General features: G+C 32.5%; 1 protein-coding gene across 1 annotated transcript in view; it reads left to right on the top strand.

Annotated features, from left to right (window-relative positions):
• The first annotated feature begins 5,813 nt into the window (after positions 1–5,813).
• LOC123670119 (DENN domain-containing protein 5A) overlaps positions 5,814–21,770 on the top strand; it is a 32,609-nt gene continuing 16,652 nt past the window's right edge. Inside the window, exons 1-15 of the mRNA XM_045603626.1 lie at positions 5,814–5,942; positions 6,023–6,132; positions 6,215–6,385; positions 6,981–7,216; positions 7,611–7,755; positions 9,933–10,077; positions 10,539–10,673; positions 10,946–11,136; positions 11,317–11,422; positions 13,750–13,893; positions 14,192–14,373; positions 14,650–14,861; positions 15,486–15,698; positions 20,330–20,486; positions 20,704–20,971. Coding sequence (XP_045459582.1) covers positions 5,837–5,942; positions 6,023–6,132; positions 6,215–6,385; positions 6,981–7,216; positions 7,611–7,755; positions 9,933–10,077; positions 10,539–10,673; positions 10,946–11,136; positions 11,317–11,422; positions 13,750–13,893; positions 14,192–14,373; positions 14,650–14,861; positions 15,486–15,698; positions 20,330–20,486; positions 20,704–20,971 — 2,521 coding nt within the window. The 5' untranslated portion in view covers positions 5,814–5,836. The remainder of the gene's footprint in view (positions 5,943–6,022; positions 6,133–6,214; positions 6,386–6,980; positions 7,217–7,610; positions 7,756–9,932; positions 10,078–10,538; positions 10,674–10,945; positions 11,137–11,316; positions 11,423–13,749; positions 13,894–14,191; positions 14,374–14,649; positions 14,862–15,485; positions 15,699–20,329; positions 20,487–20,703; positions 20,972–21,770) is intronic.

The raw sequence follows: 21,770 nt of genomic DNA, 5'->3' as shown, positions 1-21,770 counted from the left end.
GAGTCTGAAACGTGTTTGTTTAAGAACCTATTCCTTATTTTGTTTTTGTTCAGGTTTAAGTACCTACGAGAATATTCTCTCGCACGAAACGTTTGACATAGACAATAAAGTTTTCGCGAAATTTTAAATATTTGGATTATTTGTAGCCCCATTCACATCCCGCATTTTTCCAATCGTTCCCAAAAATTTGTCTACACTCAAAATTGTGCTTATGGTGCTACTTCCACCTGATTCTAACAAATATATAGTTATGTCAAAAATTTGTCGAAGTTCGTCATCTACTTTTTGATTGTTATTTCAGGAAGAAAGCAAAAAATCTTGTTCCACTCAGCTCATTAAGCACGCTCGTATTTTCTCTTCATAGTTTATGATTCGTTACACAGAACCGCACACATTACTCACCAAACGAGAAAAACGTAAAATAAAATTAAATCAATAAATGAGAATAGTGTTTATATTCTTATCATATGAATATGAAAACTCCTATTTTAATTACAGTTCTTTACATGGAGCATTTCTCTATGCTCCATGGTTCTTTATCATATGACGTACTAGTTTAAAAACAGAGTAAGAGGGAAATCCCCGTATTATCAGGCCATGATATAGATGTTGCCAGTTCGGTGAAATAAATTTTGATCTAATTATATAATAAAGCAAATGTAAATTATTTTTAAAAAAAGATAATTCATTGAAAATTTTAACTAAGTCATGTGTATTTTCCCGAAATCTTTTAAATCTGCCTTTTGTAAATCGTCAGCATGATCTGCCACAGACAAAATTTGGGAGCGAAATCTGCCAAAATGGCAGAAATCTGCCACAAGCGGTCACATTGAACAGAAGGTGCACACCTAAACGTGCCTAAACGACTGAGTAGGGACACGAAAAAAGTATCGATACTTTGTGGCATCGAGTACATTACCATTCGATACCGATACTTTTGTACTCGATACTTTGCATTCAATACTTTTACTCAACGAGTACTTTTTGACAAGCATCGTAACTAGGGCTTGGAATACCGTTAAAAATTCGGTATCGTTAATTTGTCAAGGTCGGCATAACATTATTTTTGGAGTAACGATACTTTAGATAACGTTATTTTTCACACATTTTACCGTTATATTTTTTACCGGTAAAAACTTATTTAACGTTATTTTTAACGTTACTTATCTATACCGTTACTGTTAATTGCTACTGTTAACGTTATAGGTAACGAAATTATTACACTCCTATAATGTATGAAAGAGATAGATTAGATTTGTAATTTTCTTTATTGGTTTTTGAATTATTATAGAATACGTCATATAATGTTTGTTTAGTGTGCAGATATGTGATCTATTTTTAAAACATTGATCAAAACAATGATGGAATATGAAATAAGCTGTTCATTGTGTATTATTATTTTTAACAAACTTGAAAAAAATAAGATATTCTCAATTCGATTGAATTTTTTGTAATGTGTGTTACTTCCCGTCCCATTTAGATTTGATCAAGTACTTTTCGAGTTATATCTAATAATGCGCATTTATATGACAATTTTTTTCTTCTATAAACGTTATTTTACTTGTCAATGTAATTGAAGTTGGCTTTTTCTTTCGTTAGCGAGTAAACACAATTTTATTTATTATATTTCAATATCTCTGAATAAGTTGTTTTTATTAGCAACCGAATTCCAGTACAATAATAATAATCTATTGATGAAAAAATTATACAGGTATTTTTTCATTGATGGTCGTGCCTACTTTTATTTATTTTTGTTCGATCGCACAATTATAATCAAATCTAATGCCACGCGCTGTTGCCGCTCTTATCGATCCGCATTGAGCGGCCCGAGGAGTTCAGTGCGTCGAGTCGAAGATTTTCTGCACGGAGTGGCAACGTCGCAGAGGTATCGATAAAAATTTCGTTAATTCGTGATATTAGAGGTAACGTTATCAGTATCGTTAAAATCCTATTTAACGGTAAAATTTAACGTTAAAAACGTTTTCGTTACCGAATTACCATTAAAAGTTTTAACGGTAAAAAAGGTATCTGTTAAAATTAACGCTATTTACCGGTACTTTATAATGGTAATTTGTAACGGTAACAAGCCCTGATCGTAACGAAAGATTTAAATGAGCACTATAATACTATTACCTTTTTTTTGGTTGACTGAAATTTGTGCAATAAGTATTTGTACGATAATTTGAAGCAACGACCATTTTTTTTGGGTCATCGATTGAAATCTGAAAATCATTATTCAGTATTTATACGATAATTTGAAGTGACAACCTTTTTTTTGGAAGTCGAAGATCAATACGTCTAGACGTCAAGTACTTTTGTGTTTGTACTCGATTCCTAGAAATCCTTCGACACTTTTGTTTGGATACTTTTATGAGTACAATACTTTTTTTTCGACACTACTCATGAGTACCCTACCCTCCCTACGACTGACATCAGGGCTTTGTAGTTTGTAACGTACCAATTACTATTATAAAATACCGGTAATTTCCTAACTTTTTTCGCTATCTTTTATACCGTTAAAATACGGGAACGAAAACTTTATTGTAACGCAGTAACGTTTTAAGTTTTACCGGTAAATAGAATCATAAAAACACCAATAACGTTACCTCTGCGTCACTAAAACCGATATTTTTAACGATACCTCTTCGACGTTGCAGCTCCGTGCAAAAATTGTTAAACTTGACGCGTGGAAATCCCCGCACAGCATTAAACGATTGAATAAAAATAAATATAAGTACATAGTTACTAACTGTAATGTACTTAAGCCGTTTGCGAACCCTTAATAATTCAAACATCATTAATATAGGTATGTAGCCTAATAGCCAGCTCATAAAAGTACTGTCTGAGTGACTCTGGTTCAATAGTTATTTTATAATTTCCCATCGTCGATGTCAATGTCTGTGGAACAATAATTCAACACACGCAAGATACGTTGCTCGAGGATTATTGTCTTTAAGCATTGGCATTCAAATTAGCAGGAGTAAGTCTCCTAGCCACGATGGACTCAGCATTTAGCATCTCCAGTACACAGAACCTCTCATCTATATAGTGTGCGCTCCGTTTTATTGCTCTGCCTAGGTTATTCTTACTTGCATGATGACAGAGGTGGCTCGTGACTTTTTTTAATGGTAGTTTACCAAAAACTTAACGAAAATCTTAAAGCTTACCAATTATTTTATTTGTACGGAAAATCCATTCCATCTATGCAGATTCACCACCACTGTCAGCGCTAGCTCTAAACGCGAAAAATTAACCTATGTTTCATTTTTAACACAAAATATCGCGCACAAACTATTTTTTAATACTTATTTAAAATAAAAACTGTGAAATAACTGACGAAACCGATGCGTTCATTTGTATACACTAGAACGGTAACAGCGCATAGGCTTCTTATTCCTGCGGCGCGTTGTGCAGCCGAAATTGCAAATTGGCAAGATCGATGTTTCTCTTTCGCATTCATTGAATACAGTGCTAGGAATCGTACAAAACTTCGTTTTATAGTAGTGCAATCGCTAGCGCTCCAATCGTTGCAACTTGGAGTCAAATGTACGCGTAGGTATAGATAATATAATATACTATTGTATAGGCATAATAGAATAGAAAGAATGTAATGTACAGAAAGTATGTATTATAAAGGAATATATATTTAAGATTATCTGTGTAATTTTCATAGGAATGCACCACATCAGCGCTCTTAAGAATGAGCCACTGCTGCTGGACGGTCTCGTGAAAAAGGTAGTGAGGAGAATAAGGTGAAGTGAGGAGGAGATTTTCCTTCAACTTGGTGATTGGGTTGGGCAAATGAAAAATCTACTGGTAGTTGGTCGCAACTGGTTCTTCTTTACCTAGGCAGAGGAGACCGGTTGAGTGGCTATTTCGACGTGGCCCTGAGATCAAACACCGAGGTGTCGTGATAGTGTGCGATAACGATCCCAGGGCATCCCATTCTGGTACCGTCGGTGTCAGTGTGTATTAGTGGTTAGTCTGGCACTCGGCCTGGAGTCCCATACACCCACCGCCTTTGTGGAGTGCATTTGCCGTCGAAAAAAAATTAAAAAGGAGACACACTCATACTCAATTATTTTTAACATCTAATAATTGTAGCCATAAAAGCTGTTAATTTATTGTTTCTAAATAATTTAAGCAATAAATAATATAACCAGAGAGCCTTCTCTTTTACACTTTATAATCTATAATTCCCGTTCCTCAGATATATGGAGTGTAGAAGGGAGAAGTATAATCTTCTATGGGAGAAAAGTTGAAAAAGTTTCCAGGCTGTATGCTATAAATAACAATTCTAACAACTTCCACAATCGCGCTGGTATAGACAAAGAGTGTGGTATGAATGTATCAATTACAGTTCAAATTCGACCGAAATGGCACTAATCTATATATTAATACGTGAAGCAAAAATTTTATACCCCTTTTTACGAAAAAGGCATGGACGAAATTTCGTACACTTATAGTTTATATAGTGAAGGAGTGCAGAATGTTATTTTCAAAAAATATGCATATTAATATATTAAATCAAGAACAAAATACATTACACACACTACTACTGATTGTCAGTTTGTAGACAAATTGATTTAAAAAAAAAGGTTCTTTATTTTCATCATTTTTTGGTTTTCTTTAATTTAAATTTTTAATCACGGTCGAATTTCGAACTTTGGGCGAACACTAGTATCAATAAAAGTATGATTTGAAGTGAGGAACTATAGAGAACTTGAAGTATGCAGAGTTCGAAAAATATCATATACATTCGCTAAGGGTAAAATGTTCACCCTTCTTAGAAAAAACCTCACAATCATTCCACATAAATTATATATCATTTTATAAATGATTGCTTGCTCTATCCGTATCAATAATTAAAAAATATATATTGCTTTTGATTTTGTAAATTAATCAATTATTTAAATTATATATGTGATGGCTTTAATTTTGAAACAACGTCAACATGATAGACGATCGGTAAACTTTTAATAATAATTTAATTTCAAATCAACTCACGTATCCATACTTTTTGTCATTTTATAAAATGATAATTATTATACTTATTTAGTGCGAATTATTCGCACGGGTATAGCTAGTTTCATATATATAACCTAAAATTTCGTAAACTGTGAGCTTATTGATTTATAAACATTTAATTTTATGAAAAAATATTTGAAAAACAGAACTGTTATGGATAAAATTTGTGTTGTGAAAATTTGTCATTTTTTTTTTTGAAAAATTTACTTTAAAAACCATTGTTCATTTATATATATATATATATATATATATATATATATATATATATATATATATATATATATATATTTTTTAATCAACAGAAGCATATTCATTTTTTTATAATATATCTAATTTCACAGACAACGGTGTGATTATAAAATTGGAAAATTTCGTTGGGTATTAAATTAAAAGCTATCGACTACTACTACTACTACTACTACTACTACTGATACTAAAGTAACACCACCCTAATTTAATTCATTTCGATAGACACTTTCTGATATATAAAGATTATGCTCCTCCCCTCTTCACTCCATAAGTCTATACTTCGATATCGATTTACTCACATCGCTATCTTTTGTATCTGTCAAATACACAAATTTAGTTTGCCAGAGTAAATTTATATCAATAGGATTTTTTTAAAATTATGTACATTCAGCAAATTTTTTTTTGCTTGATGCAAATATTGATTGAATTGAAGTCATGAGATTTTTATTATGTCCTGTTATTTGCTATAAAATAGAAGCGGGTAAAAAATGCTGTGGCGAAGTGTGAGAAATTGTATCTGGAAGAGAAAGTGTCTCAAATAAATAAATAACGGGTCGATATGAATATGTCTGTCTCAGATTTGTCAGTAGGATGTCGATTTGCAGATTATTTTGTAATATGTGGGCTCGATTTTGATTCAGGACTGGAAGCAGACAGGTTATGTGGTAAAGAATTTTATTATTTTGTTGTAGTTTTGTATATTTAAAATCCTTTGTGTTTAACCTTTTTATTATCTTGGTACTAGGTGACAATTTACATATATCTCCTCTCGATCGCTCGTACAAGGGGAAGGTTCTTGCTCATTATCCAGAAAATGTTCATAACAATACATTTGATGAACATGCAGTTTGTATGGTAAGTTGTAACAAAATAATATTTAAAATATCCTATATTCAAACTTTCGTACTATTAATGTCAATATTTCTGTATTTTACAGCTTTGTTTACCAGCTGGCCTTCAATTTAGAACCCAAAAACATTCTTTAGAACCAAAGTTTCATAGTTTTGTTGTGACTAGAGAAAATGCATCAAGATATTATGGATTCAGCCTTATTTTTTATGAAGAAGTTAGAAACAGGAACATATGCAGTGCAATGCATACACTGCAGGTAAACTTTTGATTATGTTATTACTAAATGGTTCCTTAAACATATTGTAAAAATTTAAAATACAAAAAAATTCAATGCATGAGAATGTTTTTTATAATATAAAATATTTATATGTAATTAAATGAACGAGAAATACTTTTCTACTACTACTCTTATAATTAACAACTCTATAATAACTAAATTTTATTATTTTTTGTATGAATATATTAATCATCATCATTTCAGCCTATTACAGTCCACTGCTGGACATAGGCCTCCACAAGTTCACGCCAAAAAAGGCGTGAACTCGTGTGTGTTGCCCCTAATCACCACGCTGGGCAGGCGGGTTGGTGACCGGAGAGCTGGCTTTGTTGCACCGAAGACGCTGCTGCCCGTCTTAGGCCTGTATATTTCAAAGCCAGTAGTTGGATGGTTATCCCACCATCATTCGGCTTTTTAAGTTCCAAGGTGGTAGTGGAACTGTGTTATCCCTTAGTCGCCTCTTTTAGACCACAACGGGAAGAGAGGGGATGGCTATATTCTTCATTGCCGTAACCACACAGCAATACAGCATATTAATTAATATAGTAAATATTTTATCTGCTTTGCTTTACAGGCAATGTACATCACTGAATTGTCGAGTGGACAAACTCCTCCAGGGAATAGAAAGGGATCAGGAAAAGAGAGTTCTAGATCATTACCTAGATCTTTTAAACTAGCGCCACACTCAGGAGCTGCACTAACATATTATGATATAACCAAAGATAAACTCTATGTAGCCAAAAGTATAGCACTTATATGCCAATACCCTTATGTTAGGGTTGCACAACTATTCTTAGATAATTTATTTAGGTATGTCCTTTCTTATTAAATTTTTGATAGATTACATTTCTACGCTTGTACTACTGACACAAAAATACTACAATAAGTAATTATTTCTGCCAATTTTCGTACTCTAAACATTTATGTATTTTATACATTTAGAAAAAAAAACCCAAATAGTATATACGTTTGTAGTAGTTTAATCTAAAGTACTTATTAAAAGTAAAAGAAATACATAATTTGTTTATTATAACCAACTCTCTCTGAATACTAAGTCAAGGATCAAATAAAGTTATAATAAGGAATAATTTATATTATATTTATCTTAATATATTTGTAATAATTAGGCATTACATTTAAATAAATCCTAACTAAACATTAGGTGTTTTTAAAAGGTATAAGTCTTAAACAATAACATTTTTAGGTCACTACCCAGACAGCCCGGGCCAGGACTTAGTCCTGAGTCCTATGTCTACAACCTGCTGTATGAAGTTCCAGTGCCATCGCCAGGGCAAGCTTTACGCCTTTATGTGCCTCCTTCAGAACCACATCTTGATCCAATACCTGTTGTAAGTTTATCCAAAGTTATGCTAAATATTTCATAATATACACAGAAGATGACATGTTTAAAGCATATTTGGTTTTACAATTTTTGTGAATCCTTTGCCAGCCCTACTCTAAAAATCACACTAAATAATTTGTATACCCAACAAAATGATAAATTCAAAAGGCAGTACAAGTATGCAATGCAAAATCTACCCTTTATAATATTATTTAACTATGCCCCGTGGTTTCACTAGTGTTGATGAAAATCATACTAAAATATTATATAACCTTTGTCGATAAATGAAGTATCCAACAAAAAACGAATTTTTCAATATGAACTTGTAGTGTCTGAGATTAGCAATAAAAATAACTATAACACTTAAGTTCTCATATCTAATCTAATCTATCAAAATTTTTTTAAGCAGTAACAAGTATACCAATAACTTATTTGAACAACTCACTATACACTGTATAATTAATATTTTTTGGAAACAAGATTTCATGAATAAAGATAATATGATTTTATTATGATTATTAATATTAACTTGTTTATTTATTTTATTTTTATCTATAAATTTAAAATAACTTTTAAAATTTATTTATAAATAGGCGAATTTACTCCTTTATACATTTATAGATTTCATTATTAATTTTATCATATTGCCAAACTTTATATACTTGTTGTCGCCCAATAGTCGAAATTCGACTATAATTAATTTAAATTATAAGTTTGTACAAATATCAGTTATTATATATGTTGGACATTTAGTAAAGACAATATTAATCTATAGAGTATATTCTATTCTATATTTAATTGAGGCGTGTGTGCTAAATACATGATAGTGTGTGTATTTTTTTTTTATTAGCAATCTGCACTATATATAAGTGTGCGATATTTAATACTCCTCCGCCCGCGCAATTTTCGTAAATAGGGGTACAAAGTTCTTGCTCCGTGTATTAAAATATGGATTACAATTTTTTTAACCTCTTCTCTGTCAATGAACTGTCATAAATATTTATTTTATTTATTGTAAGTATATATTGCATCATAAGCAAAGGCGGCTCGTGACATTTTTTGATGGGGGTTCACAAAAAAATAAACAAAAACGAGCATTCCATTTAGTTTATTTGTATAGAAAATATATTCCGTCCATGCAGATTCATCGCCACTGCAGTCGCCAGCTCCAACACCAAACACGGAAATCAAAATAATTTATTGCTTTCTTCGCACCCACACAACTAAGGGGTTTTGAAACATTGTTCAGATTTAAAATCACGCGTAAAACATTTAGTTTTCGTACTACATTTTTGAGTAAGTACAATTTCAGTTCGAAGCGCATTTCGAGTCTTTTCACGCTGTATATTAAAAGATACACTATTGTTCCATTTTTAACACAATATGTTGCGCACAGACTTTTTTAATACTTATTTAAAAGAAAAAGTGCTTAAAAACTGAAGAAGCCGACATGTTTGTATACATAAGGACGGCAAGTTGTCAACAGCGCATAGGCAAGTTATCCCCGCGGCGCGTGGCACTCCCCGCACGCCGCACCACATAACCTACGGTATAGCAACGTCGCGCATAAGTGGTGCTCCAGATTAGGTTAATTTGTCATAGGAAGTCTTTTATTTTACGCGTCGGCCTGTCTCTTTCGCACTTATTGAATACAGTGCTGGGAATCGTACTAAACTTATTTGTTTTTATATTTTGTTATGTATCTTTATATGTATTTGTTAGTATGTAGTATGTTATATTATTAAATATATGTATATGTATAAATTTATCAAATTTGTTATCTTTTTTTATTATTATTATTTTTTTATGTTGTTTTTCATTTCCTTGTGTAAATACTTCTTGCACTGTTTGCCTTGCTATACAAAGCATTTATTCATGACCATGGGTTGACTGGAAGAAATCTCTTTCAGAGATAAGTCCACCTTTGCCATAAACCTTATTGTTATGTTGTTTCTACGTGAATTTTATGAGTGCAATAAAGTATATAATTAAACTTCGTTTCATAGAAACGCAGTCACTTGCGCTCCACTCGTAACAACTTAATAGCAAATGTGTGTTATAATAGACTATTGTATAGGCATAGTAGAATAGAAAGAATGTAACGAAAGGAAAGTATGTAATATAAATAAATATAGATTTTATTAGCCACCTCTGTTTATATGTAATATGGTTTTTATATTACAGGTGATAAGAATGCCAAATCCACCAGAGGAGTTACCTCTGCTAGATTACCCTCTACGTGAGATGTTTTCCACTTTGGGTGTGGAGTGTGTTGTCCAGTTATTTACATGTGTGTTGTTAGAACATCAAGTACTCCTAAGATCTAGTGGTGAGATAATTTTTTTTTAATAATTCTAGTGAGTAAGAACTAAATGTCATTGATTCTATTGCATACTAGCTGTGCCCGCGACTTCGTCCGCGTGGAATTTAACAAAACAATTATTGTTCAATTCGCAGTTATAAAAAAAATCTAAAATAAAAGTAGCCCCTAGTTCCTTATCAGCTATCTGCTAGTGAAAGTCCCGTCAAAATCGGTCCAGCCGTTTCAGAGATTAGCCAGAACAAACAGACAGACAGACAAAAATTATAAAAAATATTATTTTGGTATATGAACCATGTGAATTTAGTTAAAAGCGGTAATAATACAAACAGACACTTCAATTTTATTTGTTTGTATAGATATATTAATAATATATGGATAACATTTTGACTTAAAAGAGAAGTGATTTAAAAAAGAGTTCCTCTGTTCTGGCGTCCTGGTATATATTTATACGTGATTTGTTTTTTTAGATTTCAACAAATTAATGCTAGTTGCAGAATGTATAGTATCTCTATTAGTTCCATTCTCGTGGGCTCATGTTTATGTGCCGATACTGCCATCGCCACTTTATCATTTCCTTGATGCACCTGTTCCATTTGTGATGGGTATGTAGAAAAAATATTATTTACCACTTTTTAAAATATTTAATGAGTAGGTTGCGAAAGTATTTATAAGAAATTGTAAAGTCTGTAGAAATCTGTAGACTATCTCCTCGATACTGCATAACAATTTGAAAATTATTTTGAAACGCTGTTGCTTATTTAGGTTCTACTTTTGTGCCAAATTTCTGACTTTTTGTCTTTGACTATTAAAAAAATTCTAACAAAATATGTAATTTATGAAGAATATTTAGACTTATATTGAAATTTACATCTAGGACTCCACACAGACAGTTCAGCTATGACCATCGGTAGCAATGGTCCAAGAAATATCGCACTTGGATCCGAAGCAGCCCTTTGTTTAGTAGATATTGATAAACCTGATATACAATTACCAGAGGAATTGCCAATATTTCCCCACAGAACACCATTCATTGAAGAACTTAATCATGTTTTAGATAAGCATCAGGTATGTTTCCTTAGTAAGAATATTGCTTTTTAGCATAGTTGAACTCTTTCTTTTGTCGTCTATTTCATTCAATATTATCCCTATAATACATATTTGTCTGTTCAAAGCAACTACATACATAGCAAAATAATATATATATTTTTTTCCTTGCGTTCATATGGATGATGTATTATTTTCTAGATTATTAGACCAGAAACAGAACCAACAAAACTTGGAGTGCCTCTAAATGGCACATCCTACAAGCATATGAACGACGGAATGAGCAGCAGTTGCACATTACCATCAGGTAATTTTTGTAGAAAAATTTGTTAATTGTTTAATTAAATTTCTAATATAGCTATAAAACAGGCTACTATAGTTCGCGTCATGTAAAAAGAACGCTGGCCTTCAAGGTGTGCAAAGGCGATTTATCGGTCTATTTGGTGGTATGAGGTAGGGGCGGGGTCTGTCTATGACGCGCCGCATGCTTGCCGGTCTGCTATTGGTTGAACAGTTCGACGTCGACTCAAAATACTATCGCGCACAAAAGTTTTAAATTACGATATAGTTTTACACAGAGAAGCGAAAAAATATATTTATATCGTATAATTCGCGTCATGTAAAAAGAACGCTGGCTGTCAAGATGCGCAAAGGCGATTTACAGTGCTGCCAACTCTTGAAAAAACTTTTCCCTGCTGTCAATTTTTTTGAACAGTTTTAGTTGGTAAACAAACCCCTGTTAATCGTAATTCACGTTATTTCCGCATTTATGGTGGTGACTTTGGACAAAACACATGAATTCACGCCATTTCTGGCTCGAACTTGTGGAGGCCTATGTCCAGTAGTGGATGTGATGAATAACTAAAAAATTTGTTTATTTATTTATTTAATATTCAGAAAAACAACAGCACAAATAAAAATATATAGCAATTGAACTAAACAACATTTGGCTAATGATAGCTAAAGACAGAGTAATTGCACGTCAAAAAGTTACATCACCTTTTTAAACAATCATCATCATCATTACAGCCTATACAGTCCACTGCTGGACATAGGCCTCCACAAGTTTACGCCAAAAATAGCGTGAACTCATGTGTTTTGCCCATAGTCACCACGCTGGGCAGGCGGGTTGGTGACCGCAGTACTGGCTTTGTCGCACCGAAGACGCTGCTGCCCGTCTTCGGCCTGTGTATTTCAAAGCCAGCAGTTGGATGGTTATCCCGCCATCGATCGGCTTCTTAAGTTCCAAGGTGGTTGTGGAACCTTGTTATCCCTTAGTCGCCTCTTACGACACCCACGGGAAGAGAGGGGATGGCTAAATTCTTTAGTGCCGTAGCCACACAGCACATTATTTTTAAACATACACAGCATTTTTAAACAATACATATATTATATCAATTAAATAGTGCAAAAAAAATCTGGCTCAATACTCGCCTCGCCACTATCACACCCGAAATGAATACATCAAAATTGTTATTGCTGTTGCATTTGTTTAAAAAAAAATTGTAATTTTGTAAAATGATAATTATTATACTTATTTAGTCCGAATTATTCGCGCCGGTATTTCTAGTATTTTTTAATGTACCTACCAATAACCATTATAGAAAGCCGCGAGTGAAAGCCCGATTAAAACATGAAACAGTAGTACTTTCGTGCGCGAGTATATTAATGCGCAAACGCACCCTCTCCAGTTTCTTTCAGCGTTCTTTTTAAATGACGCGAGTTATACTGCGGGATCATTTTTTATAAGGATTGTAATTCTATTAAGAATTAAAATTATTAAAAAATGGGATATTTTACAAGATACCGTACGCTTCGTCTGCCCTACATAGGATTTACCAGAACTAAAATTGATTTTGTAAACTCCAAGTTTTTCCAGGGAAAAGTTATCTTTAGGCAAACGCAACGTCAATCATCAACAAATATCTTCTTAAAAGGAGTGAACATATTCTTCAATGCATATTTGCTCAGGACTCTAGCAAATCTATCACTCTTTTAATATATGGCATAAAAGCAGGTTGTCTTTCAACCCTGTATCGTCGCAGTAATTTTTTATCCCTCTTAGCTATGTTTTGCACGTTATATCCATTCCGCCGGAGTACCTCTAACGTGTGCTAGCTCTGATCGTATGTGGTCTTCGTGACAGATCTCACGTGCGCGATTGGTCAAACGACGTCACTGAAGCGTTTAAATGTCGAGAATGGATGATGTTTTTTTCGGTTTTAACTGAGGTAGGGCACAGCAGGAATTTCCTGTTCAAAATATGGAGCAGCCCGACTGGGGTAGTACCTCGACCTTACAGAAGATCACAGCAAAATAATACTGTTTTCAAGCAGTGTTGTGTTCCTGTTGGTGAGTAAGGTGACCAGAGCTCCTGGGGTATTGGGGATTGGGTCGGCAACGCGCTTGCGATGCTTCTGGTGTTGCAGGTGTTTAAGCTACGGTAATCGCTTACCATCAGGTGAACCGTACGCTTGTTTGCCGACCTAGTGACATAAAAAAAAATATTTTTGAATTATTTTAGTAATAAAAATACCCCACGTTAATTTAAAACCTTAAATATAAGGATTGCTTAGCTTTTTCGAGTACGTTCCAGGCTGCATCGCGCGTGTGTAACGGCGGGCTCGGTTGCAGGCGGGCTGCGGCGCAAGCACTCGCTGCACGACGTGCTGGAGTGGGACGAGGCGCGGCCGCTCACCGAGCCGCCGCCCGAGCCGCGCCGCGCGCCGCGCCGCCTCGACGCGCTGCAGCGCATCGTCGACATCGTCAAGCGCACCGGTGCGCCTCACGTTTTATTACTTACGACCCACACTCACGTCACTCACGTTTTATTACGATTACAAACGTGTCTTACGGCATGCCTCGCCAATCTCCCAGATATTTTTTTTTTTTACTTTTTGAGTTTTTTTTTTTTTTTTTTTAATCTAACATGCTGACACTAATGTATTTTTATAAACGGAATTGTAGTTCTTTACTAGATATTATATTTTGACATTGTTGTAGGTATATTATAATTTTCGTATATGAATTTTATTATATTTAATTCTTTTAATATTTAATAAAATATATTTTACAGGAGTGAATATAGATGACGTCGACGCAGATACAATTATGCCGACGACTAAGAAAAAAATATTAAATGATAAAGAGCAATATAATGAAGATATTCGATTTAATATTTCCATAAGAGAAACTTTCCTCAACAGATTCGTTCACATGTTTTTGATGTATGAGAACTTCGTCATAATGCCAGACCAAGTGAGTTATATTATTTTACTTCTCAATCAATCAATCAATCAATCATTACAGCCTATACAGTCCACTGCTGCACATAGGCCTCCACAAGTTTACGCCAAAAATAACGAGAACTCATGTGTTTTTTACTTCTATCATATTCCAATTTGTTTTCTCGTTGTTTTCCAGCAGCAGCTGCAATGGCTTACCATTTTTGGTTGATTTAGCTACCATGTTTATTTAAATGTTCTACAATATAAGTTTTTAGAAATAAAACGTGGTATGATTATTAATTTTTAGGATCGTGATTCGTGGCTGTCCGCTCGCGAGTCGATGGTAAACTTCGATAAGGCTTCCTTTCTCTCCGACCAACCTCAACGACATAGACCTTTTCTGTCGCGTTTTCTAGAAACTCAAATGTTCGCTACATTGATAGATAATAAGATCATGGCGAACTGGGGCGAATATGATGCAAACTTGCAGGTCTTCGAACATAGGATTCGAGGTGTGAGGTGAGTACTTTGAAGTAGTGCATGTTGGGATGTTTGACTGAATGTTTTGATGGGTTTTGTACTAGGTTGGTTTAAAATTTTGCTGGTAATACGTAGGAGATAAAAAAATTAAGGGTGATCGGTGACAGGAAGTAGTTTAAAATTTAGTAATATTAATAAAGCACTCAAATTGCTAATATGGTCGGGAGACGGAAAGGGAGAAAAATTGAAAGCTCAATTTATGTTTTGAAATATTTTATTCATATACACATTTTACTTTCACTATGTCACTCATTGTGCTCACTATACTACTACTCAATACTCACAGTACATAGTTAGTAGTGTATCGAGCATACATATCGTAAATGGATAAATGCGTATGTATAACACTCAGGTGTTGACAGCGAGCAACAAGAGTTTTAAATAATTTAAAAAAAAAAACATTCCAACGGTATATTATAAAGGTATACAAATTAAACATTCCACCAAATTAAATAAAATTTAATATACACAATAATGTAAGTGTGAAGTAAAACACTAATAGCGCCATCTATTAAGAAGTCTCAGAAATAAGCTCAAGTTAGAGTTTGTACATGGAACATTAGTCACGGAAGGCGGGGTCGCCTGTAACGAGGCGTGTTGCAGGGCGCGGCTGGGCGAGGTGGGGCTGGCGGCGCGCGGGTACAGCGTGTGGGCGGGGGCGGGCGGGGCCGGCGGGGCGGGGGCGGGCGCGGCGGGCTGCGACGTGGAGGCGGGCGCGCCGGGCGAGCGCCTTCCACACCGCGCCGCCTACTACCGCGCCTTCCCCGCCAGGCTCGACGCCGCGGCCCTGGCGCCGCCGCCCGTCGCGGACCGCAGGTGCGACGGCGACCTCTAGCTACCGACCGCCGCTTGAGCGATATCCACTAGATTGAACGATTTTTAACGGTTGTCCGCCTTCGAATCGCTTTCGTGTAAGGGTCCATCTCGACACCAGCAATTTATACTAAGCTAACTCTTAAAAGTGAACTTTACAATAGAGGCTTATAAAAGGGAAAAACGTAATACCTTTTATATTAATTAAGAAACCTTTTTGAATATTGGTATCTTTAATAGTTAATTTATTCATTGCATTTTCACAATTTTTTTTATTACATATAAAAACACATTTTATCAAGTACGCATTAAAAAAACAAACTTATGGAAAAGTCGAATTGGCGTAGTATAAATTGTTGGTGTCGATCTATAAAATACGTTACACAAAATTTTACCACATTGAACCCCTCCATTCTCCTTTGTCGCGTTGTCACGTTTTCAGTGACCTAACAAATATTATGCTGCGACAGCCGCAGCTCCCAACCTTCGAATTATTTCGATACATGTACGTTATAAACAGTATGCTTTTAAGTACATGAAAATGACTCCATAGTCATGAAAAAGTTTTAACAACTGTCAAGTTATGAAAAAAAATTATTGAACGACCAACGTCACATTTCATTCATCCACCAGGAGGGGGCTCTTATTTGCTAACGTATTTTATCGTCAACCCTACCGTTAAAATATTCCCCTAAATAATTTTTCTATAGCCTATTAAACGGTTAAATTTAGAAATAATTATTAAAACAGGAGTTTAAAAGTTTACTCGTTCACGCACAGGAAAACCCGTTAAAAAATGGCTCATTTCAAAGGAATCTGCGGATGCTATTTAATAAGCTTATTTTTTATATTTTTGTGTGCTTAAGTTTTGAGTTTACTCTCAATCTAAAGCTCTAGAGACGGGTGGATTGAGAAGACACTTTTAAAAAGCCTAATTTAATCTTTAATTAATGTAAACGAATACATTGAAGAACCTAATTTATTTTATTTATAAATGTGTTGTTTTTCGTACCATATTGTCAAAGACGTCTGTTTATTATTTCTCATTAGCACAATATTTAGAACAGTATAGTAATTTAAAAATATAACGTATATAGCAGAATAACACTTTCTTGCATGTCTTACGCCAAGATTTTATTGACAAGTAACATTAAACACATTAGCGCCTACATATATATTTTTTACTTTTCGGTAATTTAGTCGAAAAAAAAAGACATGGTAAGGGCTCTCTGCCACAGTAGCTGGTAAAGGTTTTATTTATTTTTATTTATTAGGCTTTATTGCACACAAAAAAAAGGAGATACATTTTAGAACAATTTGATACATAAACAAATAATGTATGCAAAGGCGACCTTATCGCTTATAGCAATCTCTTCCAGGCAACCTTTAATAGAAGTAGTATAGAAAAATATGTCGGTAAAAGTGTGCAATCAACAACAAGTCTATCACACATAATTAAATCAATTTATAATACTAACCTAGCTATATAAATAAGTTCGACCTATAAATGATAAAAATATATAAGAGATAAATATCTATTAAAGATATATCTATAAATAGATAAATATCTATAATAGAAGTTTGTAATGTTTTTCTATTTCACCAGCAAACTAACTGGCGGATAATTTCGTCCATCATATGAATTGTACGAAGTGGCAACATCGCTTTTTGAAATTTTATGAAAAAGAAACGTAACACAAAAAAATCGAACTTCAAAATAATCCATATAAATAAATTTTCGTAGTAAAACGTGTTTTATTATTACACGTTTTCTTTGTGAAAGATTAAAAATCAAACATATGAGAATTATGTTCTAAAGCCTCGTCTATATTCAATAAACACTAAAAGTTAACCGAAATGGAATAATGTATTCATTTATTTTAAATTACTAAGGCAATAGAAATAGGAAAAATATAATTAGACCATAAGTAAACTACATCAAACTCCAAGTTATGATTTGTCTGACAGGTCGCTAACAACAATCCTAGCAACTGTTTAAATAGGCCCCAATCTTAATTTGCATATTTTGATATATTTAACCGACTTCCAAAAAAGGAGGAGGTTCTTAATTCGACTATATTTTTTTTTAACTTAAATACATATTTTTGCTTCAACGCGCACATTCTGTTGAATATCTTAAAATGAGCGTAGAAAGCGAGAGCGTAAGAAATTTAAAAATAAATCGATTTTTGGATGTCCAAAGTTAGCCTAATACTCAGGTTGATGTTATTTCTTTCTATATACACAATAACATGTTACTTACTGACCTTAAAAACTTTTATTTTAAGATAATTATTTAAAAAAAATCAAAAAGTTCCTAATTTTTACTTAAGTTGTCACCGTTTATTAAGGCAAGAGCAAGTATGAGTTGTGACAGATAAACAATTTTCAGTATTTAAAAATAAATGCCTGCTCATCATGTTAGCATGTGATTTTGTTTGTCTAATAGTAAATGTGGTTAGTGATTGTTTTTGAATTTTATTTTATTTATATTTTACATCTAGTACATACTTTCGACAGTTTATGTGTGTATATATAATAAATATATATAATTTTTTAATATAATATAATAAATCACTTCCATTGTCACGTGGCAGTATGTGTGCTTGTTTTCATAAATATACAAATATGACTAGCCAGAATGTGACGCTACACTCCTTGTATGAGCAAAACTTGTTCTTGTCGCTTTGTATAAACATGTACAGTAAAAAGTAAAAAAAATATAAGATGAAACTTTCAAATTTAACATTAACTTTTTCTTAAATTATTTTTGATATTTTAGGCACACATAACACTGCGCGTCTAAGTGGTTCAAAACATTTTTTTAATGGTTAGATTCATAAATATATATGGTCAACCCTTTTTTTTTATTATAGTACCTTGCTTGCCTTGAAGTACAATATTCTCAATACTCTTTTTAAAAATAATACTAACGACTAGCCTTAGATTAAGACTATTATAGATATTTTAAAATGACTACATAGTAGTTAGATAAACGATATTATTTACAGATTATGAATCTCAATTTATTCGATTTTATTTTTTTAAACTACATAAATATGTAAAAGTATGCTAAGAGCATTTTGTTTTATTTTTAAATTATTAATTAGTGATTAAGATAAAGTTATATCAAGATGTCTTCAAATGTTTAAGTTAAATAATACAATTGTTATTGTATTTAAAATTTATGCTTCATTAAACAGTTATTCTTTTTTTTTAATATCTTCTATTGTTAAATATTTCAAAAATGTACATGATTAAATTAGTATCATTAAAAGTTAGTAATAGTTTGAATACAATTTTTTTTTAAATATGTTCCCTAAACTTTTAACCGATAACCATTACAAATCTCACAACTGACTGACTGACTGACTGATTGACTGACTGACTGACTGACTGACTGACTGACTGACTGACTGACTGACTGACTGACTGACTGACTGACTGACTGACTCGCTGACTGACTGATTGTATTGTCAATGTATTTATTAGAAATATTTTTAATACCTACTAGACATATGTTAATTTATACCTATGATAAAAATTATAACACACTATTACATGCAAATTTCTTTTCTTTAATTTAAAACGTAAATGATGCTAATTTAGATTCTGTAACAAATGAATAAGGTCGTAATATCAAAAAGTTTCTACAAACAATATTATTGTAATAAAAATAATGATTTTTTTATAATAAATTATAATACAAAAAAAAAAATGTAATAAGAAAGTACATTCCCGGATCCAAATTAAAATTTAATATGACTATTTAATTTTTTTTTAAATAATGTAAGAAAACAGTGAATATCCTTTAGAATTTTACTACTATTATATTTATGTCCCGTCCAATAATTGTTGTGATATTTTACGCATGGTTGTTTCAATTAGAGATTAGAAAGAAACGCATATTTTTTATAAAGCTGTGTGTATTATTTTGCATGTAACCTAGTATTATGTATTGTACTTGTGAATGTCTTGCTCGTCGTGTAATGGCAGCTCATATTTTATAATGTATGTTTCAAGAAATAAATTATTGTACTACATAAATTTTTATGTAAATTGAATGCGCATGTTGTTAAAATCGCATGTTTTATTGATTGCTCCCTTTACTACTTATTATTACTATGCAATTTTGTAAGAAATATACTTTTATTTTTGTTATTTTATTAAAAGTGATTAAAGCCAATATATGCAACTTTGCTCTTTACTAAAATATTTTAAATTTAAATTATATAGTAGATAGCTGTTAACAATGTAAACGTTGTCTGAAAGTAATTAATGTTTATGTAGACAATCAAATTAATTATATATCGAAGAAATAAAGATATTGGAATTTGATTTTGTATTTTGAATATTTTTCACATATATCCAATAATTTTAAGAATGTCTTTAACAAGTAATAAGTATATTAGTATGAAGGATATCGAATGTAGAAATTTAACATAGATTAACTAAAAGTAAAATATTAATAAGAAATTAAATGAATTCAGTACTACACAAAAAAAGTTTTTTTAATAGTTTTGTAGTGTAAAAGGTAATTGCTTTAAGCTTTAGAGACTTTAGTATTTGTAGATACGGAGTTGATATTTTAGTAATTTTTAAATAATTACTTGATAGTTAAATTTATGTTACAGAACTAATAGTTTGAAGCGTATTAAGAATGCGAAATGGCAGGTGAAAGATTGTCCACCTGAGTTATTACTTGGAGACATTGGAAGACGACTTTCCACTGAGGTCACTCCGGCTGCTATTGCACAAAATAATAGGACTTTCGTCGAAAAACTTCTAAAGGTACTAATGTAACTTTTTCTTTGAGTTTTATTATTTATTACATAATAATTATGTTTTTTCAATCGGAAAACAATTTGTATAGGTAAAATATTTACATTTTTATCATAATATTTAAAATCTATTCATGTATTTGGCAATTTTTAATATATTTTTTTTCAATTGAATAAATAACAAAGATTCTACAAACCTGATGCTACTGATTTTTTATTTTTATCAGGAATGCAAAAGTAAAACAAAGAGAATGCTTCTTGAGAAAATGGGAACCGAAGAAAGCGATTTGGGGTTAGGTTGCGAAGTTTCAATTACAGGCGTAGAAGAAAATACCATGATAGCGTCACTCTGTGACCTACTGGAGAGATTGTGGTCGCATGGCTTACAACACAAGATGGGCAAGTCAGCTTTATGGATGCATCTAACGAACTATCAAGAATTAGAACAATGCAGCAATTCGACTAAACCTATTGATCCAAATTATCTCACACCTGGTATGTTATAAATATCACAATAACACGTTAATTCAGCCCTTTGCATAAGTAAATTTTGTAATATTACTTGTTTAAAATGTTTTTTTTTTTTTTATTATTTGTTTAAAAATACAAAAAAACATACTTAACACTTATACGTAAGCCTGCCACGAAAACTCGAAAGAGCTTATCCGGACAAGCCGCCGCGTCGCATACCACATTATCATATAATATCTGTACCGTACCGTACCATATTATAGCAATTAAATCTAAACCAAAGTATAACCAAAATTTTGTGAATAACGCTTAAAGATTTCAATAAATGTTCTTTTAGTGATCTTCTATATTTGCGTTTGTCCAGGTATAACTTTTGTAGGTCTTCGGGAAGTTCGATAACAAATGCGGGTATAATGGTGTTTAACATTCTAGCTCCGTAAAAATTTCTAGCATTCGGTATAACAATTTTTTTAAGAGTTTTAAATATTTCTTAGGGTATTGGGTCTACATTTTTCGATTATTAAAGAAGGATCATTAACTTCATTTAGGACATTGAATTTCATCAACGTAAAAACGTCCATGACATTACAATATTTAAAAATATCACTTTCATTCAAGCTACTTTTATTTTTAATTTTGGTATAGTGGTTTTTAATAAACGTAACTGTAAAGCATAAATATTATTTAAATGTGTTTTATAAGTCCTACCGTAGCTACTTAGTCCATAACTGATAACAGATTGAGCCAGGGCTAGATACCGTATTCTACAAATTTTATATGGGAGCTTATGTTTCAATATACACAATCTACTAAGTAGAGATCT

The sequence above is a fragment of the Melitaea cinxia genome, chromosome 4 (genome assembly GCF_905220565.1).
Source record: "Melitaea cinxia chromosome 4, ilMelCinx1.1, whole genome shotgun sequence".
NCBI classification, from domain to species: domain Eukaryota; kingdom Metazoa; phylum Arthropoda; class Insecta; order Lepidoptera; family Nymphalidae; genus Melitaea; species Melitaea cinxia.
Note: the sequence above shows the minus strand (reverse complement) of the source record. Positions and strands in the feature narration are given on the sequence as shown.